The sequence below is a fragment of the Nerophis ophidion genome, linkage group LG08 (genome assembly GCF_033978795.1).
Source record: "Nerophis ophidion isolate RoL-2023_Sa linkage group LG08, RoL_Noph_v1.0, whole genome shotgun sequence".
Taxonomy (NCBI): Eukaryota; Metazoa; Chordata; class Actinopteri; order Syngnathiformes; family Syngnathidae; genus Nerophis; species Nerophis ophidion.
Genome location: NC_084618.1, coordinates 26,365,220 through 26,387,405, shown reverse-complemented (window position 1 = coordinate 26,387,405; position 22,186 = coordinate 26,365,220). Strand labels below are relative to the sequence as shown.

Below are 22,186 nucleotides of genomic sequence, written 5' to 3'. Positions count from 1 at the left end.
AACATATTGAAGACATTTTTAGGACACATTTAAGATATTTTAATACATATTTAAGACACATTTAAGATATTCTGAAGACATATTTAAAATATTTTTAAGAAATATTTACCAAATATTGACAATATTTTTAAGACATATTGAAGACATTTTTCGGACAAATGTAAGATATTTTAGGCATTTGTAGACACATTCACGATATTTTTAAGACAAATTAAAAATATTTCAAAAAAATATTTAACACATTGAAGTTTAAGATATATATTTTTAATATCTTCGACATTTTTGGACATATTTTAAGACATATATAAGATATTTTTAGGACACATTCAAAATATTAAAAAAAATGTTTAAGACACATTAAATGATGATGATTTCACACACACACACACACACACACACACACACACACACACACACACACACACACACACACACACACACACTGAGTCATGCTTAATGCAGAAACACAATGTTGGTTGCAAGAAACGGAAAATGAAAGCTCAAAATGGGCAAAATTATGATAACAGTTACTTTTTGTTACACCCCCTCTAGAAGAAAAAAAAAACATTTCAACCCCCCCACTTTCCGCCGTGACGGTAAAAGTAATATAAATTCTCTACATAACTGTTTTAGTACACCTCTGCATAACATTGTAACCTTATTAACATTCAATACAAATATATATCAACTTACAACAAACATGAACTTTACTAACAATGTTTTTTACTTTCAAACAGGGAAAATTTTAAGTGCATCAATTTACCTAAAATAAAAAAAAAATTCAAATCCTCATTTAAGCTGTAAACATTTTTGACCGACTTGAAGCATCTGATACTGAAAACAAACAAAACAATAAATAAATAAATGTATTTAAAAAATTAATAAAAATATTGATATATATGATTTAAAAAATAATATTAAAATATTAATATATTATAAATAATAAAAACATATAAAAACTGAATTGATATTTAACACAGTTAAATAAAATCAAGAAATAATAATACATTCTGATTGATCAGAAGCATAACATCCATCCATCCATTTTTTCTACCGCTTGTCCCTTTTTTTGGGGGGTCACAAAGGGTGCTGGAGCCTATATCAGCTGCATTTGGGCGGAAGGCGCCGTACACCCTGGACAAATCGCCAACTTATCACAGCCAAAGCACAACATCCATCCATCCATCCATTTTCTACCGCTTATTCCCTTTTGGAGTCGCGGGGGGCGCTGGCGCCTATCTCAGCTACAATCGGGCGGAAGGCAGGGTACACCCTGGACAAGTCGCCACCTCATCGCAGGGCCAACACAGGTAGACGGACAACATTCACACTCACATTCAAACACTAGGGCCAATTTAGTGTTGCCAATCAACCTATCCCCAGGTGCATGTCTTTGGAAGTGGGAGGAAGCCGGAGTACCCGGAGCGAACCCACGCATTCACGGGGAGAACATGCAAACTCCACACAGAAAGATCCCAAGCCTGGATTTGAACCCAGGACTGCAGGAACTTTGTATTGTGAGGCAGACGCACTAACCCCTCTGCCACCGTGAAGCCCCAAAGCACAACATATAAAACAATTTAACCTACAAAACTAAAATAAATAAAAATATTTTTTTTCAAATCAAAATGAGTAACGAGCTCGTTTAAGTGTGAATGATACTTAGACTTAGACAAACTTTAATGATCCACAAGGGAAATTGTTCCACACAGTAGCTCAGTTACAAATGATTGAAAAGATGGAAAGGACAATGCAGGTATAAAATACACTAAAAGCAATATAAAATATAACATATACACATAATGTTTACATACTATATGTACAGTATAGGATATATACTGATATATGATATTATATATACAATATATATATATATATATATATATATATATATATACAATATATAGCAATTACCATGTACAATATTACAGTATATGATACTGATAAAGCATTTACCCGAGGTAGATTTAAGATGCTTTTAAAACATATTTAGGCTTTTTTTTTTCAAGATATTTAAAGACATATGTAAGATATATAAAGACATATTTAAGGAATTTTTTCCGACATATGTAAAAGACACATTTAAGATACTTTTAAGACATAATTAGGCTTTAAAAAAATATATTTAAAGAAATCTTTGAGATATATTAAGATATATTTGAGATATTTTTATGACATATTTAGGACACATTTAAGATTATTTTAAGACCTAATTAGGCCTTTTAAAGATATACTAAGACATATTCAAGGTATTTTTTCAGACATATGCATGTGACACATTTAAGATAATTTTAAGACATAATTGGGCTTTTTAAAAAAATTATATTTAAAGACATATTTAAGATATTTTTATGACATATATAGGACACATTTAAGATGCTTTTAAGACATAACTAGGCTTTTTTAAGGTATTTTTTTAGACATATTTAAGATATATTAAGACATTTAAGATATTATTTATGGCATATTTAAGATTTAAGATGCCTTTAAGACATAATTAGGCCTTTTAAAAATATTTTAAGACATATTAAGGATATATTAAGACATATTTAAAGTATTTTTTCCGACATATGTAAAAGACACATTTAAGATGCTTTTAAAACATAATTAGGCTTCTTTTTTTTAAAAATATGTTTAAAGACATATGTAAGATATATAAAGACATATTTAAGATATTCTTATGACATATTTAAGACACATTTAAGATGCTTTTAAGACATAATTAGGGGTATGCAAGATATACTAAGACATATTTAAGGTATTTTTTCAACATATGTATAAGACACATTTAAGATACTTTTTAGACATAATTAGGCTTTTTCAAAAATATATTTAAAGACATATTTAAGATATATTAAGACATATTTAAGGTATTTTTATGACATATTCAGGACATATTTAAGATGCTTTTACGACCTAATTAGGCCTTTGTAAGATATACTAAGACATATTTAAGGTATTTTTTCCGACATATGTATGAGACACATTTAAGATACTTTTTAGACATAATTAAGCTTTTTTTTTTTAAATATATTTCAAGACATATATAAGACATATTTAAGATATTTTTATGACATATTTAGGACACATTTAAGATGCTTTTAAGACATAACCAGGCCTTTTTAAGGTTGTTGTTTTTTAGACATATTTAAGATATATTAAGACATTTAAGATATTGTTTATGGCATATTTAAGATTTAAGATGCCTTTAAGACCTAATTAGGCCTTTTAAAAATATTTTAAGACATATTAAAGATATATTAAGACATATTTAAGGTGTTTTTTTCCAAAATATGTAAAAGACACATTTAAGTTGCTTTAAAAACATAATTAGGCTTTTTTTTTTTTTAAAGCTATTTAAAGACTTATGTAAGAGATATAAAGACATATTTAAGATATTCTTATGACATATTTAAGACACATTTAAGATGCTTTTAAGACATAATTAGGGGTTTGTAAGATATACTAAGACATATTTAAGTTATTTTTCTGACATATGTATAAGACACATTTAAGATACTTTCAAGACATAATTAGGCTCTTTTTAAAGATGTACCTAAAGACATATTTAAGACATATTAAGGCATATTTAAGATATTTTTATGACATATTTAGGACACATTAAAGATGCTTTTAAGACATAATTAGGTCTTTTTAAGTTTGTTTTTTTAGACATATTTAAGATGTATTAAGACACATTTAAGGTGCTTTAAAGACATACTGAGGCCTTTTAAAGATATTTTAAGACATATTAAAGATATATTAAGACATATTTATGATACTTTTATGACATATTTAAGATACTTTTAAGACATAATTAGGCCTTTGTAAGATATACTAAGACATATTTAAGATATATTAACACATATTTAAGGTATTTTTTCCGACATATGTATAAGACACATTTAAGATGATTTTAAGACTTGATTAGGCTTTTAAAAAAATATATATATTTAAAGACATATTTAAGACACAATAAGACATGTCTAAGATATTGTTTAATAACATATTTAGGACACATTTAAGATGCTTTTAAGACCTAATTAGGCCTTTGTAAGATATACTAAGACATATTGAAGGTATTTTTTCCGACATATGTATAAGACACATTTAAGATGCTTTTAAGATATGATTAGGCCTTTTTAAGGTATTTTTTTTAGACATAATTAAGATATAATAAGACATTTAAGATATTATTTATGGCATATTTAAGACATTTAAGATGCCTTTAAGACATAATTAGGCCTTTTAAAAATATTTGAAGTCATATTAAGGATATATTAAGACATATTTAAAGTATTTTTTCCGACATATGTAAAAGACACATTTAAGATGCTTTTAAAACATAATTAGGCTTTTTTTTAAAAATATATTTAAAGACATATGTAAGATATATAAAGACATATTTAAGATATTTCTATGACATATTTAAGAAACATTTAAGATGCTTTTAAGACATAATTAGGGGTTTGTAAGATATACTAAGACATATTTAAGGTATTTTTTTCAACATATGTATAAGACACATTTAATAAACTTTTTAGACATAATTAGGCTTTTTCAAAAATATATTTAAAGACATATTTAAGATATATTAAGACAAATTTAAGATATTTTTATGACATATTCAGGACATATTTAAGATGCTTTTAAGATCTAATTAGGCCTTTGTAAGATATACTAAGACATATTTAAGGTATTTTTTCCGACATATGTATAAGACACATTTAAGATACTTTTAAGACACAATCAGGCTTTATTTTTAAAATATATATTTTAAAACATATTTAAGATATATTAGGACATAGTTAATGTATTTTTATGACATATTTAGGACACATCTAAGATACTTTTAAGACATGATTAGGCCTTTTTAAGGTATTTTTTAGACATATTTAAGATATATTAAGACATTTAAGATATTATTTATGGCTTATTTAAGACATTTAAGATGCCTTTAAGACACAATTAGGCCCTTTAAAAATATTTTAAGACATGTTAAGTCATATTTAAGGTATTTTTTCGGACATATGTATAAGAGACATTTAAGATGCCTTTAAAACATAATCAGGCTTTTTTTTTAAAATATATTTAAAGACATATGTAAGATATATAAAGACATATTTAAGATATTTTTATGACATATTTAAGACACATTTAAGATGGTTTTAGGACATAAATAGGCCTTTGGAAGATATACTAATACATATTTAAGGTATTTTTTCCGACATATGTATGAGACAAATTTAAGATACTTTTAAGACATAATTATAAATATAAATTATAAATATAAATATAAATATAAATTAAAAATATTTTTTAAAAGTATTTTTAAAGACATATTAAATCATATGTAAGATATTTTTATGACATATTTAGGACACATTTAAGATGCTTTTAAGACATAATTAGGCCTTTTTAAGGTATTTTTTAGACATATTTAAGATATCATTTTTGGCATATTTAAGACATTTAAGATGCCTTTAAGACATAATTAGGCTATTTTAAGACATATAAAAGATATATTAAGACATATTTAAGATACATTGACACATATTTAAGGTATTTTTCCAACATATGTGTAAGACACATTTAAGATGATTTTAAGACATAATTAGGCTTTTATATATATATATATATATATATATATATATTTAAAGACATATTTATGTCTAAGATATTGTTTAATAACATACCTAGGACACATTTAAGATGCTTTTAAGACATGATTAGGCCTTTTGCGGTGGAAGACGACTCTTTTTCTACTTTTTACACTCCTAAACGTACTTTTTTTTTTTCTATACACCTGCGGAGGGTTGAAGTTAATGAAGTTTGACCCCGGAATAGACACTTCCCACACTGTTGAACAGGCCACCATGTTTGTACCTTGCCTGACTTTACTGAAACCACATCAGCCCCCGACTTCCTTCCTCAAGGTGCCACGTGACTTGTTTTGCCCCACCCACCCATCACACACACACACACACACACACGCACGCACGCACGCACGCAAACACGCACACACACACACACACACACACACACACACACACACACACGCACAAACACACACACGATACAAAGAGAGGAGTGTGGGCGAAGCCAATGATACATTTGTGCTGTTAACTTTGAGCCCGTCAAGGCCGAGCATCTTCCAAGATCAACAGTGTTCTTCTTATTAACGTTCATCGCCATGGTGACGAGGCAAAGGATACACAGGCGCGGATGTATCATGAAACAACACTAACTCAAATTAACGCCATTTAAGAATACAAAAAAAATGGTAAATAAAAACAGAACACAATGATTTGCAAGGTATTTAATGTCTGAAATGTGGACTCGTCAGACCACAGAACACTTTCCCACTTTGCGCTAGTCCATTTTAGATGAGCTCGGGCCCAGCGAAGCCGGCGGCGTTTCTGAGTGTTGTTGATAAATGGCTTTGACTTTGCATAGTAGAGTTTTAACTCGCACTTACAAATGTAGCGACCGACTGTGGTTACTGACAGTGGTTTTCTGGAGTGCTCCTGAGCCCATGTGGTGATATCCTTTACACGCCGATGTGGCTTTTTCATGCAGCACCGCCTGAGGGATTGAAGGTCCGTAATAGCATGGCTTACATGCAGTGATTTCTCCAGACTCTTTGAACCTTTTGATGATATTACGGACCGTAGATGGTAAAATCCCTAAATTCCTTGCAATAGCTGGTTGAGAAATGTTGTTCTTAAACTGTTGGACAATTTGCTCACGCATTTGTTCACAAAGTGGTGACCCTCACCCCATCCTTGTTTGTGAATGGCTGAGCATTTCATGAAAGCTGCTTTTATACCCAATCATGGCACCCACCTGTTCCCAAATAGCCTGTTCACCTGTGGGCTGTTTGATGAGGATTCCTCAACTTTCTCAGTCTTTTTTGCCACTTGTGCCAGCTTTGTTGAAACATGTTGCAGGCATCAAATTTCAAATGAGTTAATATGTGCAGAAAAAATTAAGTTTTCCAGTTGGAACATTAAGTATCTTGTCTTTGCAGTCTATTCAATAGAATATAGGTTGAAAATGATTTGCAAATCATTGTATTCTGTTTTTATTTACCATTTACACAACGTGCCAACTTCACTGCTTTTGGGTTTTGTATTTTTTTTTTTTTTTCATGACATATTTAAGACACATTTAAGATCCTTTTAAGACATATATAGGCATTTTTAGATATTTTAAGACATATTTAAGATATATCAAGAAATATTTAAGATATTTTTAATGACATGATTAGGACACATTTAAGATGCTTTTAAGACATAATTAGGCCTTTTAAAATATATTTTCAGACATATTTAAAATATATTAAGACACATTTAAGATATTTTTATGACATATATTTAGAACGTAATTAAGATGCTTTTGAGACATAATTAGGCGTTTTTAATATATTTTAAGACATATTTAGGATATATTAAGACATCCATACATTTTCCACCTTTTGTCCCTTTTAGGATATTTTAAAAACCTATTTAAGTTCTATTTAAGATATTTTAAGACATATTTAAGATATATTAAGAAATATTTTAGATATTTTTAAAGCCATGATGAGGACACATTTAACATGCTTTTAAGACATAATCCGGCCTTTTAAAGATATTTTCAGACATATTTAAAATGTATTAAGACATATCTTAAGATATTTTTATTACATATTTTGAATGCAATGAAGATGCTTTTAAGATATAATTAGGCCTTTTTAAAATATTTTAAGACTTATTTAGGATATATTAAGACATCCATCCATCCATTTCCTATCGCTTGTGCCTTTTAAGATATTTGAAAAACCTATTTAAGTTCTATTTAAGATATTTTGAGACATATTTAGGATATTTCTGGAACATTAATAAGTTACATTTATGAAATGTGGACACATTTAAGATGATTTTAAGACATAATTAGGCATTTTTAAGATGTATTAAAATATATCAAGACATATTTAAGATATTTTTATGACACATTTAAGATACTTTTAAGACATAATTAGGCCTTTTTAAGATATTCTAAGACATATTTAGGATATTTTAAAGCACATTTAAGTTATAGTTAAGGTATTTTAAGACATATTCAAGATATTTCTAGAACCTCATTAAATTATGTTTAAAAAATGTGTAAGATGTATTTAAGATATATCAAGACATATTTAAGATATTTTTATGACACATTTAAGACACATTAAAGATCCTTTTAAGACCTAATTAGGCCTTTGTAAGATATACTAATACATATTTAGGATATTTTAAGACATATTTAAGATATTTCTGAAACATCATTAAGTTTTAATTTTCCTGAATGAACTTTTTAATTTTCCTGAATGAACTCTCCCAAAGGAATAAAAAAGTACTATCCATCCATCTATCTATCTATCTATCTATCTATCTATCTATCTATCTATCTATCTATCTATCTATCTATCTATCTATCTATCTATCTATCTATCTATCTATCTATCTATCTATCTATCTATCTATCTATCTATCTATCTATCTATCTGTCTGTCTGTCTGTCTGTCTGTCTGTCTGTCTGTCTGTCTGTCTGTCTGTCTGTCTGTCTGTCTGTCTGTCTGTCTAAGTTATGTTTAAGAAATGTGTAAGACATATCTAGGACACATTTAAGATGATTTTAAAGACACAATTAGTCATTTTTAAGATGTATTTAAGATATATCAAGACATATTCAATATATTTTTATGACACATTTTAGATGCTTTTAAGACCTAATTAGGCCTTTGTAAGATATACTAAGACATATTTAGGATATTTTAAGACATATTTAAGATATTTCTGAAACATCATTAAGTTTTAATTTTCCTGAATGAACTTTTTAATTTTCCTGAATGAACTCTCCCAAAGGAATAAAAAAGTACTATCCATCCATCTATCTATCTATCTATCTATCTATCTATCTATCTATCTGTCTGTCTGTCTGTCTGTCTGTCTGTCTGTCTGTCTGTCTGTCTGTCTGTCTGTCTGTCTGTCTGTCTGTCTGTCTGTCTGTCTGTCTGTCCGTCCGTCCGTCCGTCCGTCCGTCCGTCCGTCCGTCCGTCCGTCCGTCCGTCCGTCCGTCCGTCCGTCCGCCCGTCCGTCCGTCCGTCCGTCCGTCCGTCCGTCCGTCCGTCCGTCCGTCTGTCTGTCTATCTAAGTTATGTTTAAGAAATGTGTAAGACATATCTAGGACACATTTAAGATGATTTTAAAGACACAATTAGTCATTTTTAAGATGTATTTAAGATATATCAAGACATATTCAATATATTTTTATGACACATTTTAGATGCTTTTAAGACATAATTAGGCCTTTTAAGATATTTAAAGACATTTTACAGATATGTTAAGACATATTTAATATTTAAGACACATTTAAGAAGCTTTTAACACATAATTAGGCCTTTTTAAGATATTTTAAGACATACGGTTTATGAGATGTATATACATATTTAATTTTTTTAATGGCATATGATTCCTGGGCATGGCACTGCTGCTGCCCACTGCTCCCCTCACTTCCCAGGGGGTGAACAAGGCGATGGGACAAATGCAGAGGACAAATTTCACCACACTTATTGTGTGTGTGACAATCATTGGTACTTTAACTTAATATTTAAGACACATTTAGGATGCTTTTAAGACATAATTAGGCCTTGTTAAGATATTTTAAGAAATATTTAACATATTTTATGACATATTTAAGACATATTTAAGATGCTTTTAAGACTAATTAGGCCTTTTTAAGATATTTTAAGACATATATAAGATATAATAATACATATTTAAGACATTTTTATGACATTTAATATGCTTTTAAGACATAATAAGGCTTTTATAAGATATTTTAGGACACATTAAAGATGTATTAGGACATATTTAGGATATTTTTATGACATATTCTAAGACATATAAGATATATTAAGACATATTTAATATTTAAGACACATTTAAGATGCTTTTAAGACATAATTAGTCCTTTTTAAGGTATTTAAAGACATACGGTTTATGAGATATATATACATATTTAGTTTTTTTAATGATAAATGATTCCCGGGCGCGGCAGCGCTGCTGCCCACTGCTCCCCTCACTTCCCAGGGGCTGAACAAGGGGATGGGTCAAATGCAGAGGACAAATTTCACCACACCTAGTGTGTGTGACACAATCATTGGTACTTTAACTGAATATTTAAGACGCATTTAGGATGCTTTTAAGACATAATTAGGCCTTGTTAAGATATTTTAAGGCATATTTAACATATTTTATGATATATTTAAGACACATTTAAGATGCTTTTAAGACATAATCAGGCATTTTTAAGATATTCTAAGACATATAAGATATATTAAGACATATTTAATATATTTTCAAGACATATTTAAAACGATTTTAAGGCATGATTAGGCCTTTTATTAAAAATATTTCAAGACATATATAAGATGCTTTTATGACATATTTAGGACACATTTAAGATGCTTTTAAGACATAATTAGGCCTTTTTAATATATTTTAAGACACATTGAAGATATATTAAAACATATTGAGGATCTTTTTGATGTTTTTAAGACATAATTAGGCATTTTTAAGATATTTAAAGACATACTGAAGATATATTAAGACATATTTAAGATATATTTAAGATGCTTTTAAGACTAATTAGGCCTTTTTAATATTTTTTAAGACATATATAAGATATAATAAGACATATTTAAGACATTTTTATGACATTTAATATGTTTTTATGACATAATACGGCTTTTTATAAGAGATTTTAGGACACATTAAAGATGTATTAGGACATATTTAGAATATTTTTATGACATATTTAAGACACATTTAAGATGCTTTTCCGACGTAATTAGGCCTTTTTAAGATATTCCAAGACATATAAGATATATTAAGACATATTTAATATATTTTCAGGACATATTTCAAATGTTTTTAAGACATAATTAGGCCTTTTATTAAAAATATTTCAAGACATATATAAGATGCTTTATGACATATTTAGGACACATTTAAGATGCTTTTAAGACATAATTAGGCCGTTTTAATATATTTTAAGACACATTGAAGATATATTAAAACCTGTTGAGGATATTTTTTTGATGTTTTTAAGACATAATTATGCATTTTTAAGATATTTAAAGACATACTGAAGATATATTAAGACATATTTAAGATATATTAAGGAAAAAGTAAATGCAACTAACATAAAGGTCAACACACACGGTCACACATAACACAACCTGCTCACTGAACATTGTGGATATCATGAAAAACGTTCAAACATCATCAAAAAAAAAAAATGTACACCAATCTAAATCCATTAAAATGCGTGATGGGAAACTTGTTAAACACTTTTAGTCCAAAACATGCATCAAATTACATTCAGATTTGATTCAAAAAGTTATATAAAGGGTTTCACTCCAAATAAATTTGACCACATATTAGCATCATTTTTTTTTTTTTTTAAACAATCACCGTCTTTTTATCAAGCAGCACATGGCAAAATGAGGCTGAGCACCGATGCAAACTATTTGAAAGGTGTTTACACGAAAAGCTGCAAATTACAAGAAGACATTGGCAATCTTCAGTGGGCGGAACCGAGAGTGTGAGTAAAACCAAACCATGATGGAGGTCCGGAACGAAAAACAAAGATTAAAAACAAGCGCCACCGCACTTTCTGTCTTCACTTTCAGTCTTCACTTTCAGTCTTCTATTTGTTGAAACTCCTCTTTGGCCGAGTGGGAGTCACATGACCCGAGGCTGCGGTCGGTTTCGTTTTGGATTTCTTTCACCAAAATACTTTCAATAATGGGACAAAGGTTACGCCCCCTTGTGGGTCAAACAACCACACAAACATAGTCAGAATTAGGGCTGTTATGTTTAACGAGTTTAGTGATTAATCACCAAAATCGAATTTATTTTTTTATTTTTTAAGCATATACACAAAACCCCGAAACCAGTGAAGTTGGCACGTTGTGTAAATGATAATATTCGGGAACATCCCACATATGAACAGGCTAATTGGGAACAGGTGGGTGCCATGCTTGGGTATAAAATAAACTGCCATGAAATGCTCAGTCATTCACAAACATGGACGGGGCGAAGGTCACCTTTTTGTGAACAAATGCGTGAGCAAATTGTCCAACAGTTTAAGAACAACATTTCTCAACAAGATATTGCGAGGAATTTAGGGATATCACCATCAAAGGTCCGTCATATCATCAAAAGGTTCAGAGAATCTGGAGAAATCACTGCACGTAAGCGATGATATCATGGACATTCGATCCCCCAGGCACTACTGCGTCAAAAAGCGACATCAATGTGTAAAGAATATCACCACATTTAAGTCATTTAAGTAGAAGCATTTAAGTCTCACCTTAAAACTCAGTTGTATACTCTAGTCTTTAAATAGACCTCCTTTTTAGAGCAGTTGATCTTCCGCTTCTTTTCTTTTTCTCCTCTGTCCCCCCCTCCCTTGTGAAGGGGGTCCGGTCCGATGACCATGGATGAAGTACTGGCTGTCCAGAGTCGGGACCCAGGATGGACCGCTCGTCGGGACCCAGGATGGACCGTTCGCCTGTGTATCGGTTGGGGACATCTCTATGCTGCTGATCCGACTTCGCTTGGGATCGTTTCCTGTTGACGGGACTCTCGCTGCTGTCTTGGATCCGCTTTGAACTGAACTCTCGCGGCTGTGTTGGAACCACTATGGATTGAACTTTCACAGTATCATGTTAGACCCGCTCGACATCCATTGCTTTTGGTCCCCTAGGGGTGGGGGGTTGCCCACATTTGAGGTCCTCTCCAAGGTTCTCATAGTCATCATTGTCACTGGCGTCCCACTGGGTGTGAGTTCTCCTTGCCCACTGGGTGTGAGTTTTCCTTGCTCTTACGTGGGTTCTTCCGAGGATGTTGTAGTCGTAGTGGTTTGTACAGTCCTTTGAGACATTTGTGATTTAGAGCTATATAAATAAATATTAATTGATTGATTGACCACATGGGCTGAAGAACACTTCAGAAAACCACTGTCAGTAACTACAGTTTGTCGCTACATCTGTAAGCGCTTGAAAGTTAAAACTCTATTATGCAAAGCCAAAGCCATTTATCAACAACACCCAGAAACACTGCTGGATTCACTTGGCCCGAGCTCATCGAAGACGGACTGATGCAAAGTGGAAAAGCGTTCTGTGGTCTGACGAGTCCACATTACGAATTGTTTTTGGAAACTCTGGACGTCGTGTCCTCCGGACCAAAGAGGAAAAGAACCATCTGTATTGTTTTAGGCACAATGTTCAAAAGCCGGCATCTGTGATGGTATGGGGGTGTATTACTGCCCAAGGCATTGGTAACTTACACATCTATGAAGGCATCATTAATGCTGAATGGTCCATACAGGTTTTGGAGCAACATATGTTGTCATCCAAGCAACGCTGTCATGAACGCCCCTGCTTATTTCAGCAAGACGGTGCCAAACCACGTGTTACAACAGCGCGGCTTGGTTGTAAAAGATTGCGGGTACTAGACTGGCCTGCCTGTAGTCCAGTCCAGAAAATGTGTGGCACACGTTTTGTTTATTTAGTAAAATTTGTGTCAAAATATCAAGGTAAATTTTAAAGCTACATTTAAATCATGCGAGCAAAAAATGTACTGTGATTAATCATTAGGGATGAAAAAAAGATTGATTTTCAGAATAATCACGATAGTTATTCCATCAAAAAAAATATTTGATTTACTTTAGAAAACAAAAGTGTGGGATACTCTTTGGGAAATAGAAAACATGTTTTGCGTTCGAAATATCGGAAGAGTGGTGTGTGTGTGTGGAAAGGTCAGAATCGCGTCTAAAAATGGAGCAACATTTTGAGAATGTAGGTTATGTAGAACTTTGAATACGTTTTTTCATTTGAATGGGAGTTCCGTGGAAATTTGGGAATTTCGGGAAAACTGGGAATTTTGAAAAATGATTATATAAGCACAATTGTCCGAGATGATATGAATGGGTTGGTGTTGAAATTTTTGGAATCGGTTGAAAAATGTTGACATAGTAACAGTTTGAATTAGGTATGGTTATTTCTGGAATTTTGGGAATTTCGGGAAACTATGGATTTTTTTTTTCAAAAAGCCAATAGGAGCATTTGTTTTCCCAACTAAGGGGAATGTTTTGAAAGTGGGCTGGTCAAAAACGTATGAAAAATGTGGACTGTGACAACTTTTCAGGAAAAGGTAAAAATAGGGCTTTGGAAAACCGGGAAATCTGGGAATTCCTGGAGTTTTTTGGAAGTGGGAAAATGGTAGTTTGATTGCCCAAATTGAGGGGAGTGTGTGGTGGTGGAAAGGTTTGAATCCGTTAAGAAATGTGGGATATGCAGTCCGTTGTATTTCCCACTCATTGTCAACGGGGAGAAAATTCCCTGAAATTCAGGGAAAACCAGGAATTTGGGAAAATAGAAAACATGTTTTGCGTTCGATTTATCGGAAGAGTAGTGTGCGGGTGTGGGAAGGTCAGAATCGGGTTTAAAAATGGAGCGAAATTTGGAGAATGTTGGATATTTAGAACTTTGAATATGTCTTTTCATTTGAATGGGAATTCCGTGGAAATTTGGGAATTTTGGGAAAACTGTGAATCTTGAAAAATAATTATACAAGCAAAATTGTCTGAGATGATATGAATGGGTTGGTGTTGAAATGTTTGCAATCGGTTAAAAAATGTTGACGTAGTTACAGTTTGAATTGGGAATGGGTATTTCTGGAATTTTGGGAAACCCTGTAATTTTTTCAAAAAGCCAATAGTAGCATTGGTTTACCAACTAAAAGGAATGTTTTGAGGATGGACTGGTCAAAACCAGTTGAAAATGTGGACTATGAAATCTTTTCAGGAAAAGGTAAAAATAGGGCTTTGGAAAACCGGGAAATGTGGGAATTCCTGGAGTGTTTTTTGGAACTGGGAAAATGGTAGTTGGATTGTCTAAAGTGAGTGGAGTGTGGCTGGGGGAACGGTTTGAATCTGTTGAGAAATGTGGGATATGCAGTCCATTGTATTTCCCATTCATTGTCAACGGGGAGAAAATTCCCGGAAATTTCGGGAAAACCAGGAATTTGGGGGAAATGGAAATCATGTTTTGTGTTCGATGTATCGAAAGAGTTGTCTTAGATGATATGAATGGGTTGGTGTTGAAATGTTTGGAATCGGTTGAAAAATGTTGACATAGTAACAGTTTGAATTGGGAATGGGTATTTAGGAATTTCGGGAAACCCTGGAATTTGTACGAAAAGCCAAAAGGAGCACTTGCTTTCCGAACACAGGGGAATGTTTTAAGGTGGACTGGTCAAAAACGTATGAAAAATGTGGACTGTGACAACTTTTCAGGAAAAGGTGTAAATAAGGCTTTGGAAAACCCGGAAATCTGGGAATTCCTGGAGTTTTTGGGAACTGGAAAAATGGTAGTTTTGATTGTCCAAAGTGAGTGGAGTGTGTGGGTGGTGGACCGGTTTGAATCCGTTGAGAAATGTGGGATATGCAGTCCATTGTATTTCCCGTTCATTGTCAACGGGGAGAAAATTCCCTGAAATTCTGGGAAAACCAGGAATTTGGGAAAAAAGAAACATGTTTTGAATTGGAAGTATGTATCGGAAGAGTAGTGAGTGGGTGTGGAAAGGTCTGAATCGGGTTTAAAAATGGAGCAACGTCTTTAGAATGTAGAGTATGTAGAACTTTGAATATGTCCTTTCATTTGAATGAGAATTTCGGGGACATTTGGGAATTTCGGGAAAACTGGCAATTTTTGTAAGTATTGATACTAGCACAATTGTCCAGATGATATGAATGGGTTGGTGTTGAAATGTTTGCAATCGGTTGAAAAATGTTGACGTAGTAACAGTTTGAATTGGGAATGGGTATTTCTGGAATTTTGGGAATTTCAGGAAACCCTGGAATTTTTTCAAAAAGCCAAGTATGGGTTTACCAACTAAAAGGAATGTTTTCAAGATGGACTGGTCAAAAACGGTTGAAAATGTGGACTATGACAACTTTTCAGGAAAAGGTAAAAATAGGGCTTTGGAAAACCGGGAATTCCTGGAGTTTTTTTTAACTCAAAAAATGGTAGTTTTGATTTTTCAAAGTGAGTGGATTGTGTGGGTAGGGGAACGGTTCGAGTCCGTTGAGAAATGTGGGATATGCGGTCCATTGTATTTCCCATTCATTGTCAACGGGGAGAAAATTCCCGGAAAGTGATGTGCACGCCAGCTTTCTGAGGGATCGCTTGTGCACGCCAGTTTTCCGAGACTCTGTATTTAGTTAGCGCAGGCAGCATGAAGCAGGGCTTTTATTGTGAAGATAGGAAATGTGCAGTCGGCCTTTAGAGTTTTGACGGAATGTACGGCGCGAGAGTCTGTTGAAATAAAAAGTGTTTCTCGCCTTCCTCTCGGTCATATTTTAATAATAATGATCTTGCAGCAGCCAGGATCATCTCACAAGACCCTCCGGTACCGTGAATGTCATTTAAGTGACGTCTTGGTGAAGATTGATGATCACTAATTTTTAGGTCTATTTTTTTTAAAAGCCTGGCTGGAGATCGACTGACACACCCCCCGCGGTTGACTGGTAGCTCGCGATCGACGTAATGGGCACCCCTGTCCTAGATGATATGAATGGGTTGGTGTTGAAATATTTGCAATCGGTTGAAAAATGTTGACATAGTAACAGTTTGAATTGGGAATGGGTATTTCTGGAATTTCGGGAAACCCTGGAATTTTTTCAAAAAGCCAATAGGAGCATTGGTTTACCAACTAAGAGGAATATTTTGAAAATGACTGGTGAAAAACGGTTGAAAATGCGGACTATGACAACTTTTCAGGAAAAGGTCTATAGGGCTTTGGAAAACCGGGAAATCTAGTAATTCCTGGAGTTTTTTGGAACTGGGAAAATGGTAGTTTTGATTGTCCAAAGTGAGTGGAGTGTGTGGCTAGTGAACCGGTTATTAAATGAACATTTTCAATGAATATTTACTAAAACACACTAAAATACTGAAAACTGGTAATATTCTGCCCCCTGCTGCTCAAACACATGAGGGCCCAAATGAGACCCCTGGGGGTCCCTAAAATGACCAAATGACCTCGTTCACTTACTGCTCGTCTCCCACCTTCTTGATCCACTCCACGTCGCACTGCTTGCACGGCGACGACATTTCCTGCCAAAGCAGACATTTGGTGTCAACATCTCTGACGTCACTTCCTGTCCGCCGCTCTGGGGGCCTCACCCTGTCTCGCTGGCCGCCCTGCAGCTGCCTCAGCTCCTCCTTCAGGCGCTCGCACTGCGCCTTGAGCTCCTCCTCCCGCTGGCATGCCCCCTGGGCCTCGTGGCGGGCCCCCTCTAGCTCCGCCTCCAGCCGCTGCACCTTCAGGTCGGACAGCGTGTCCAGGCTGCGCGAGCTCTGCAGCGTCATGGCGGGACAGTCCAGCACTGCCGGGACAAGCACGGAAATGTTGTAAAACAAACAGTGGAATGCAATCATTTGGCAGCTGACACATGCTAACTGTTAGCATGCTAACATTTTTAACCAATTTTGGTAAAAATCATAACTTGGTACGTGACACATGCTAACTGTCGCCATGCTAACGTTACTGTCAGAATAATTCTATCTATCTAAGCTATCACAAAACTTTGTGTTTCCATAAGTTCCCGGCGAGCAGACAAAAGCTGTCTTTGATCTTACCAATCAAGAGGCTTGTAAAACTCCACCGTGTAGGATGGGAAGCGACATGAAGGTGTCAGTTTGTTTGATGTATCGTAATCTACAGGAAAATTTTGTCTTGACCCGAGATCTAGAAAGCTGAGAGGAAGCAGGAACTGACCCCCTCCAGGCAGCTTTTCTTTGAACCGTTTTGCATCCAAAGGCTACGGCTGTTTATGACCCCCCCTTCCTTTAGAAACAGCTGTTGCCATGCAATCAGGGAAAGTCAGAATAAAAGAGGAGGCGTACAATCTTTCTTCAGAGCGTGGTGGGAGACTGTACAAAGAGTACAGCCCAGACGTTTCTCCTCAATTGAGCTGAATTCTGTTTCTGTTTAATTCCTTGCTTCTTTGTCTGTTTATAAGATGTCATCTGTGTTTGAACCTGACAGTTAGCATGGTAACAATTAGCATGTTTGGATGAAAATATTAGCACGCAAACATTTTGAGCCAATTTTGCCGCTGTATCATCTCCGAGTCATATAACTTGGTACGTGACACATGCTGTTATCATGTTAACGTTACCATGCTAACAGTTAGCAGGCAACTTTTTTTTTGCCAATTTTGCCGCCATATTAGCTCAGAGTCATATAACTTGGTACGTGACACATGCTAACTGTTATCATGCTAACGTTAGCATGGTAACACTTAGCATGTTAGCATGCTAACAGTTAGCAGGCAAACCATTTTCAGCCAATTTTGCCGTCATATCAGCTCAGAGCCATATAACTTGGTACGTGACACATAGTAACTGTTAAAATGTTGTTATTAGCATGGTAACAATTAGCATGTTTGCATGAAAATATTAGCACGCTAAATTTTTGGGCCGATTTTGCCGCCGTATCAGCTCAGAGTCATATAACTCGGTACGTGACACATGTTATCATGCTACCGTTAGCATGGTAACAATTAGCATGTCAGCATGATAAGATATAGCAGGCAAAAATAATACCATGAGCATGCTAATCGTTATAGACAATTTTGCAGCCAAACCATCTTTTAGTTATTAATTGGTACGTGACACATGCGAACAGTTAGATTGTTCGGATGATAACATTAGTATGCTAAAGTTTTTAGCCATTTTTTTTACCATACCACCTCAGAGTCATAATGTAGTAGGACACATGCTGTCTTTTAGCATGCTAACCTTTTTAGCCTTATTTTGCCACCTTACCACCTCAGAGTCATATTACTTGGTATGTGGCACATGCTAACTGTTGCCATGCTAACATTTATTATGTTTACCTGATCACTTTAACATGGTAACGTTTTTAGCCATTTTTTTCCACTGTACCACCTCATAGTCATATAACTTTAGTATGTGACACATGCTAACTAACATTTATGTTTACATAATAACCATAACATGGTAACGTTTTTAGCCGTTTTTTTTCCACTATACCACCTCAGTCGTAACGTAGTTGAACACATGCAAAATTTTAGCATTGTAATGTTAGCATGCTCACATTTATAGCCAGTTTTTGCCAGTTTACCACCTCATCGGAGTCATACAATTTGGTACATGACACATGCGAACAGTTAACATGTTCGGATGATAACATTAGCATGTCAAAGTTTTTAGCCATTTTTTTCCCATACCACTTCAGACTCATAACGAAGTTGAACACATGCTGATTTTTAGCATGCTAACTGTTTTAGCCTTATTTTGCCACCTTACCACCTCAGAGTCATATAACTTGGTATGTCACACAAGCTAACTGTTACCATGCTAACATTTATGTTTACATAATAACCTTAACATGGTAACGTTTTTAGCCATTTTTTTCCCACTATACCACCTCAGTCGTAATGTAGTTGAACACATGCTGATTTTTTAGCATGCTAACTTTTTTAGTGTTATTTTGCCACCATACACCTCAGAGTCATATACCTTGGTATGTGACACATGCTAACTGTTACAATGCTAACATTTATGTTTACATGATAACCTTAGCATGTTATTGTTTCTTAGCCATTTTTTTTTGCTAAATTTTAGCATTCTAATGTTAGCATGCTAACATTTTTAGCCATTTTTTCCCACTGTACCACCTCAGAGTCATATAACTTTGGTATGTGACACATGCTAACTGCTACAATGCTAAAATGTATGTTTACATAATAACCTTAACATGGTAACGTTTTTAGCCATTTTTTCCACTATAACACCTCAGTCGTAACATAGTTGAATGCTAACTTTTAGCATTCTAATTGTTAGCATGCTCACAATTATAGCCAGTTCTGCCAGCTTACCACCTCATTTGAGTCACACAACTTGGTATGTGACACATGTTAACTGTTAGCATGCTAACATTTATGTTTACATGACAACCTTAACTTGTTAACGTTTTTAGCCATTTTTTTCCCACTGTACCACCTCAGAGTCGTAACATAGTTGAACACATGCTAACTTTTAGCATTCTAATGTTAGCATGCTCACATTTATAGCCAGTTTTTGCCAGCTTACCACCTCATCGGAGTCACACAACTTGGTTTGTGACACATGCTAACTGTTACCATGCTAACATTTATTATGTTTACCTGATCACTTTAACATGGTTATGTTTTTAGTAATTTTTTTCTATTGTACCACCTCAGTCACAACGTAGTTGAACACATGCTAACTTTTAGCATGCTAAAGTTAGCATGCTAACATTTATAGCCAGTTTTGCCAGCTTACCACCTCATCGGAGTCATACAACTTGGTATGTGACACATACTAACTGTTAGCATGCTAATGTTAACATGCTAACATTAGCATGTTAGCATACTAACTTTTTTCTGCCTATTTTTTCTTCCCATTTGGAGGACAAATATTATTGGGAGCAAATGTTCGGATGAAACAGGCTGTCACTTCTTTTGTCAAGTCAACATGATTGCAATCCACTTGGCGGCTTGTTTTTTCTCGGACTGTGATGGAGGACGAGGAACAGGTGTGCAAAGAGGATGAAAGTGACCTCATCTGCGACGCCTTGGCGCCAGATGGATGGATTGGATGAAAGAATAATAAATGAACCCACGCATCGCAACGGTAATACGATAGACCTAGTGCTTGTCAGGGGTATCACCGTCTCCAAAGTTACGATACTCCCGTATACTAAAGTATTGTCCGATCATTACCTTATAAAATTCGAGGTTCAGACGCATGTTCGTCAAACTAATAATAATAATAACTGCTATAGCAGCCGCAACATTAATACGGCCACAACGACAACTCTTGCTGACCTACTGCCCTCGGTTATGGCACCATTCCCAAAGTATGTGGGCTCTATTGATAACCTCACTAACAACTTTAACGACACCCTGCGCGAAACCATTGATAACATAGCACCGCTAAAGTTAAAAAAGGCTCCAAAAAAGCGCACCCCGTGGTTTACAGAAGAAACTAGAGCTCAGAAATTATTATGTAGAAAGCTGGAACGCAAATGGCGCACGACTAAACTTGAGGTGCACCATCAAGCATGGAGTGATGGTTTAATAACTTATAAACGCATGCTTACCTTAGCTAAAGCTAAATATTACTCAAATCTCATCCACCGTAATAAAAACGATCCTAAATTTTTGTTTAGTACGGTAGCATCGCTAACCCAACAAGGGACCCCTTCCAGTAGCTCAACCCACTCAGCTGATGACTTTATGCAATTCTTTAGTAAGAAAATTGAAGTCATTAGAAAGGAGATTAAAGACAATGCGTCCCAGCTACAACGGGGTTCTATTAACACTGATACGATGGTATATACGGCGGATACTGCCCTCCAAAATAGTTTCTCTCGTTTTGAGGAAATAACATTAGAGGAATTGTTACAACGTGTAAATGGAATAAAACAGACAACATGCTTACTTGACCCTCTTCCTGGGAAACTGATCAAGGAGCTCTTTGTATTATTAGGTCCATCAATGCTAAATATTATAAACTTATCACTCTCCTCGGGCACTGTTCCCCTAGCATTCAAAAAAGCGGTTATTCATCCTCTTCTTAAAAGACCTAACCTCGATCCTGACCTCATGGTAAACTACCGACCGGTGTCTCACCTTCCCTTTATTTCAAAAATCCTTGAAAAAATTGTTGCGGAGCAGTTAAATGAACACTTAGCGTCTAACAATCTATGTGAAACCTTTCAATCCGGTTTCAGAGCAAATCACTCCACGGAGACAGCCCTCGCAAAAATGACTAATGATCTATTGCTAACGATGGATTCTGATGCGTCATCTATGTTGCTGCTCCTCGATCTTAGCGCTGCTTTCGATACCGTCGATCATAATATTTTATTAGAACGTATCAAAACACGAATTAGTATGTCAGACTTAGCCATGTCTTGGTTTAACTCTTATCTTACTGATAGGATGCAGTGTGTCTCCCATAACAATGTGACCTCGGACTACGTTAAGGTAACGTGTGGAGTTCCCCAGGGTTTGGTCCTTGGCCCTGCACTCTTCA

At 34.4% G+C, this 22,186-nt stretch overlaps 1 protein-coding gene across 1 annotated transcript in view; it reads right to left on the bottom strand.

The window, feature by feature from the left end:
- tbkbp1 (TBK1 binding protein 1) overlaps window positions 1-22,186 on the bottom strand; it is a 141,017-nt gene that overhangs the window by 18,613 nt on the left and 100,218 nt on the right. Inside the window, exons 6-7 of the mRNA XM_061908114.1 lie at window positions 17,279-17,481; window positions 17,148-17,209 (exon numbers count right to left, since the gene is read on the bottom strand). Coding sequence (XP_061764098.1) covers window positions 17,148-17,209; window positions 17,279-17,481 — 265 coding nt within the window. The remainder of the gene's footprint in view (window positions 1-17,147; window positions 17,210-17,278; window positions 17,482-22,186) is intronic.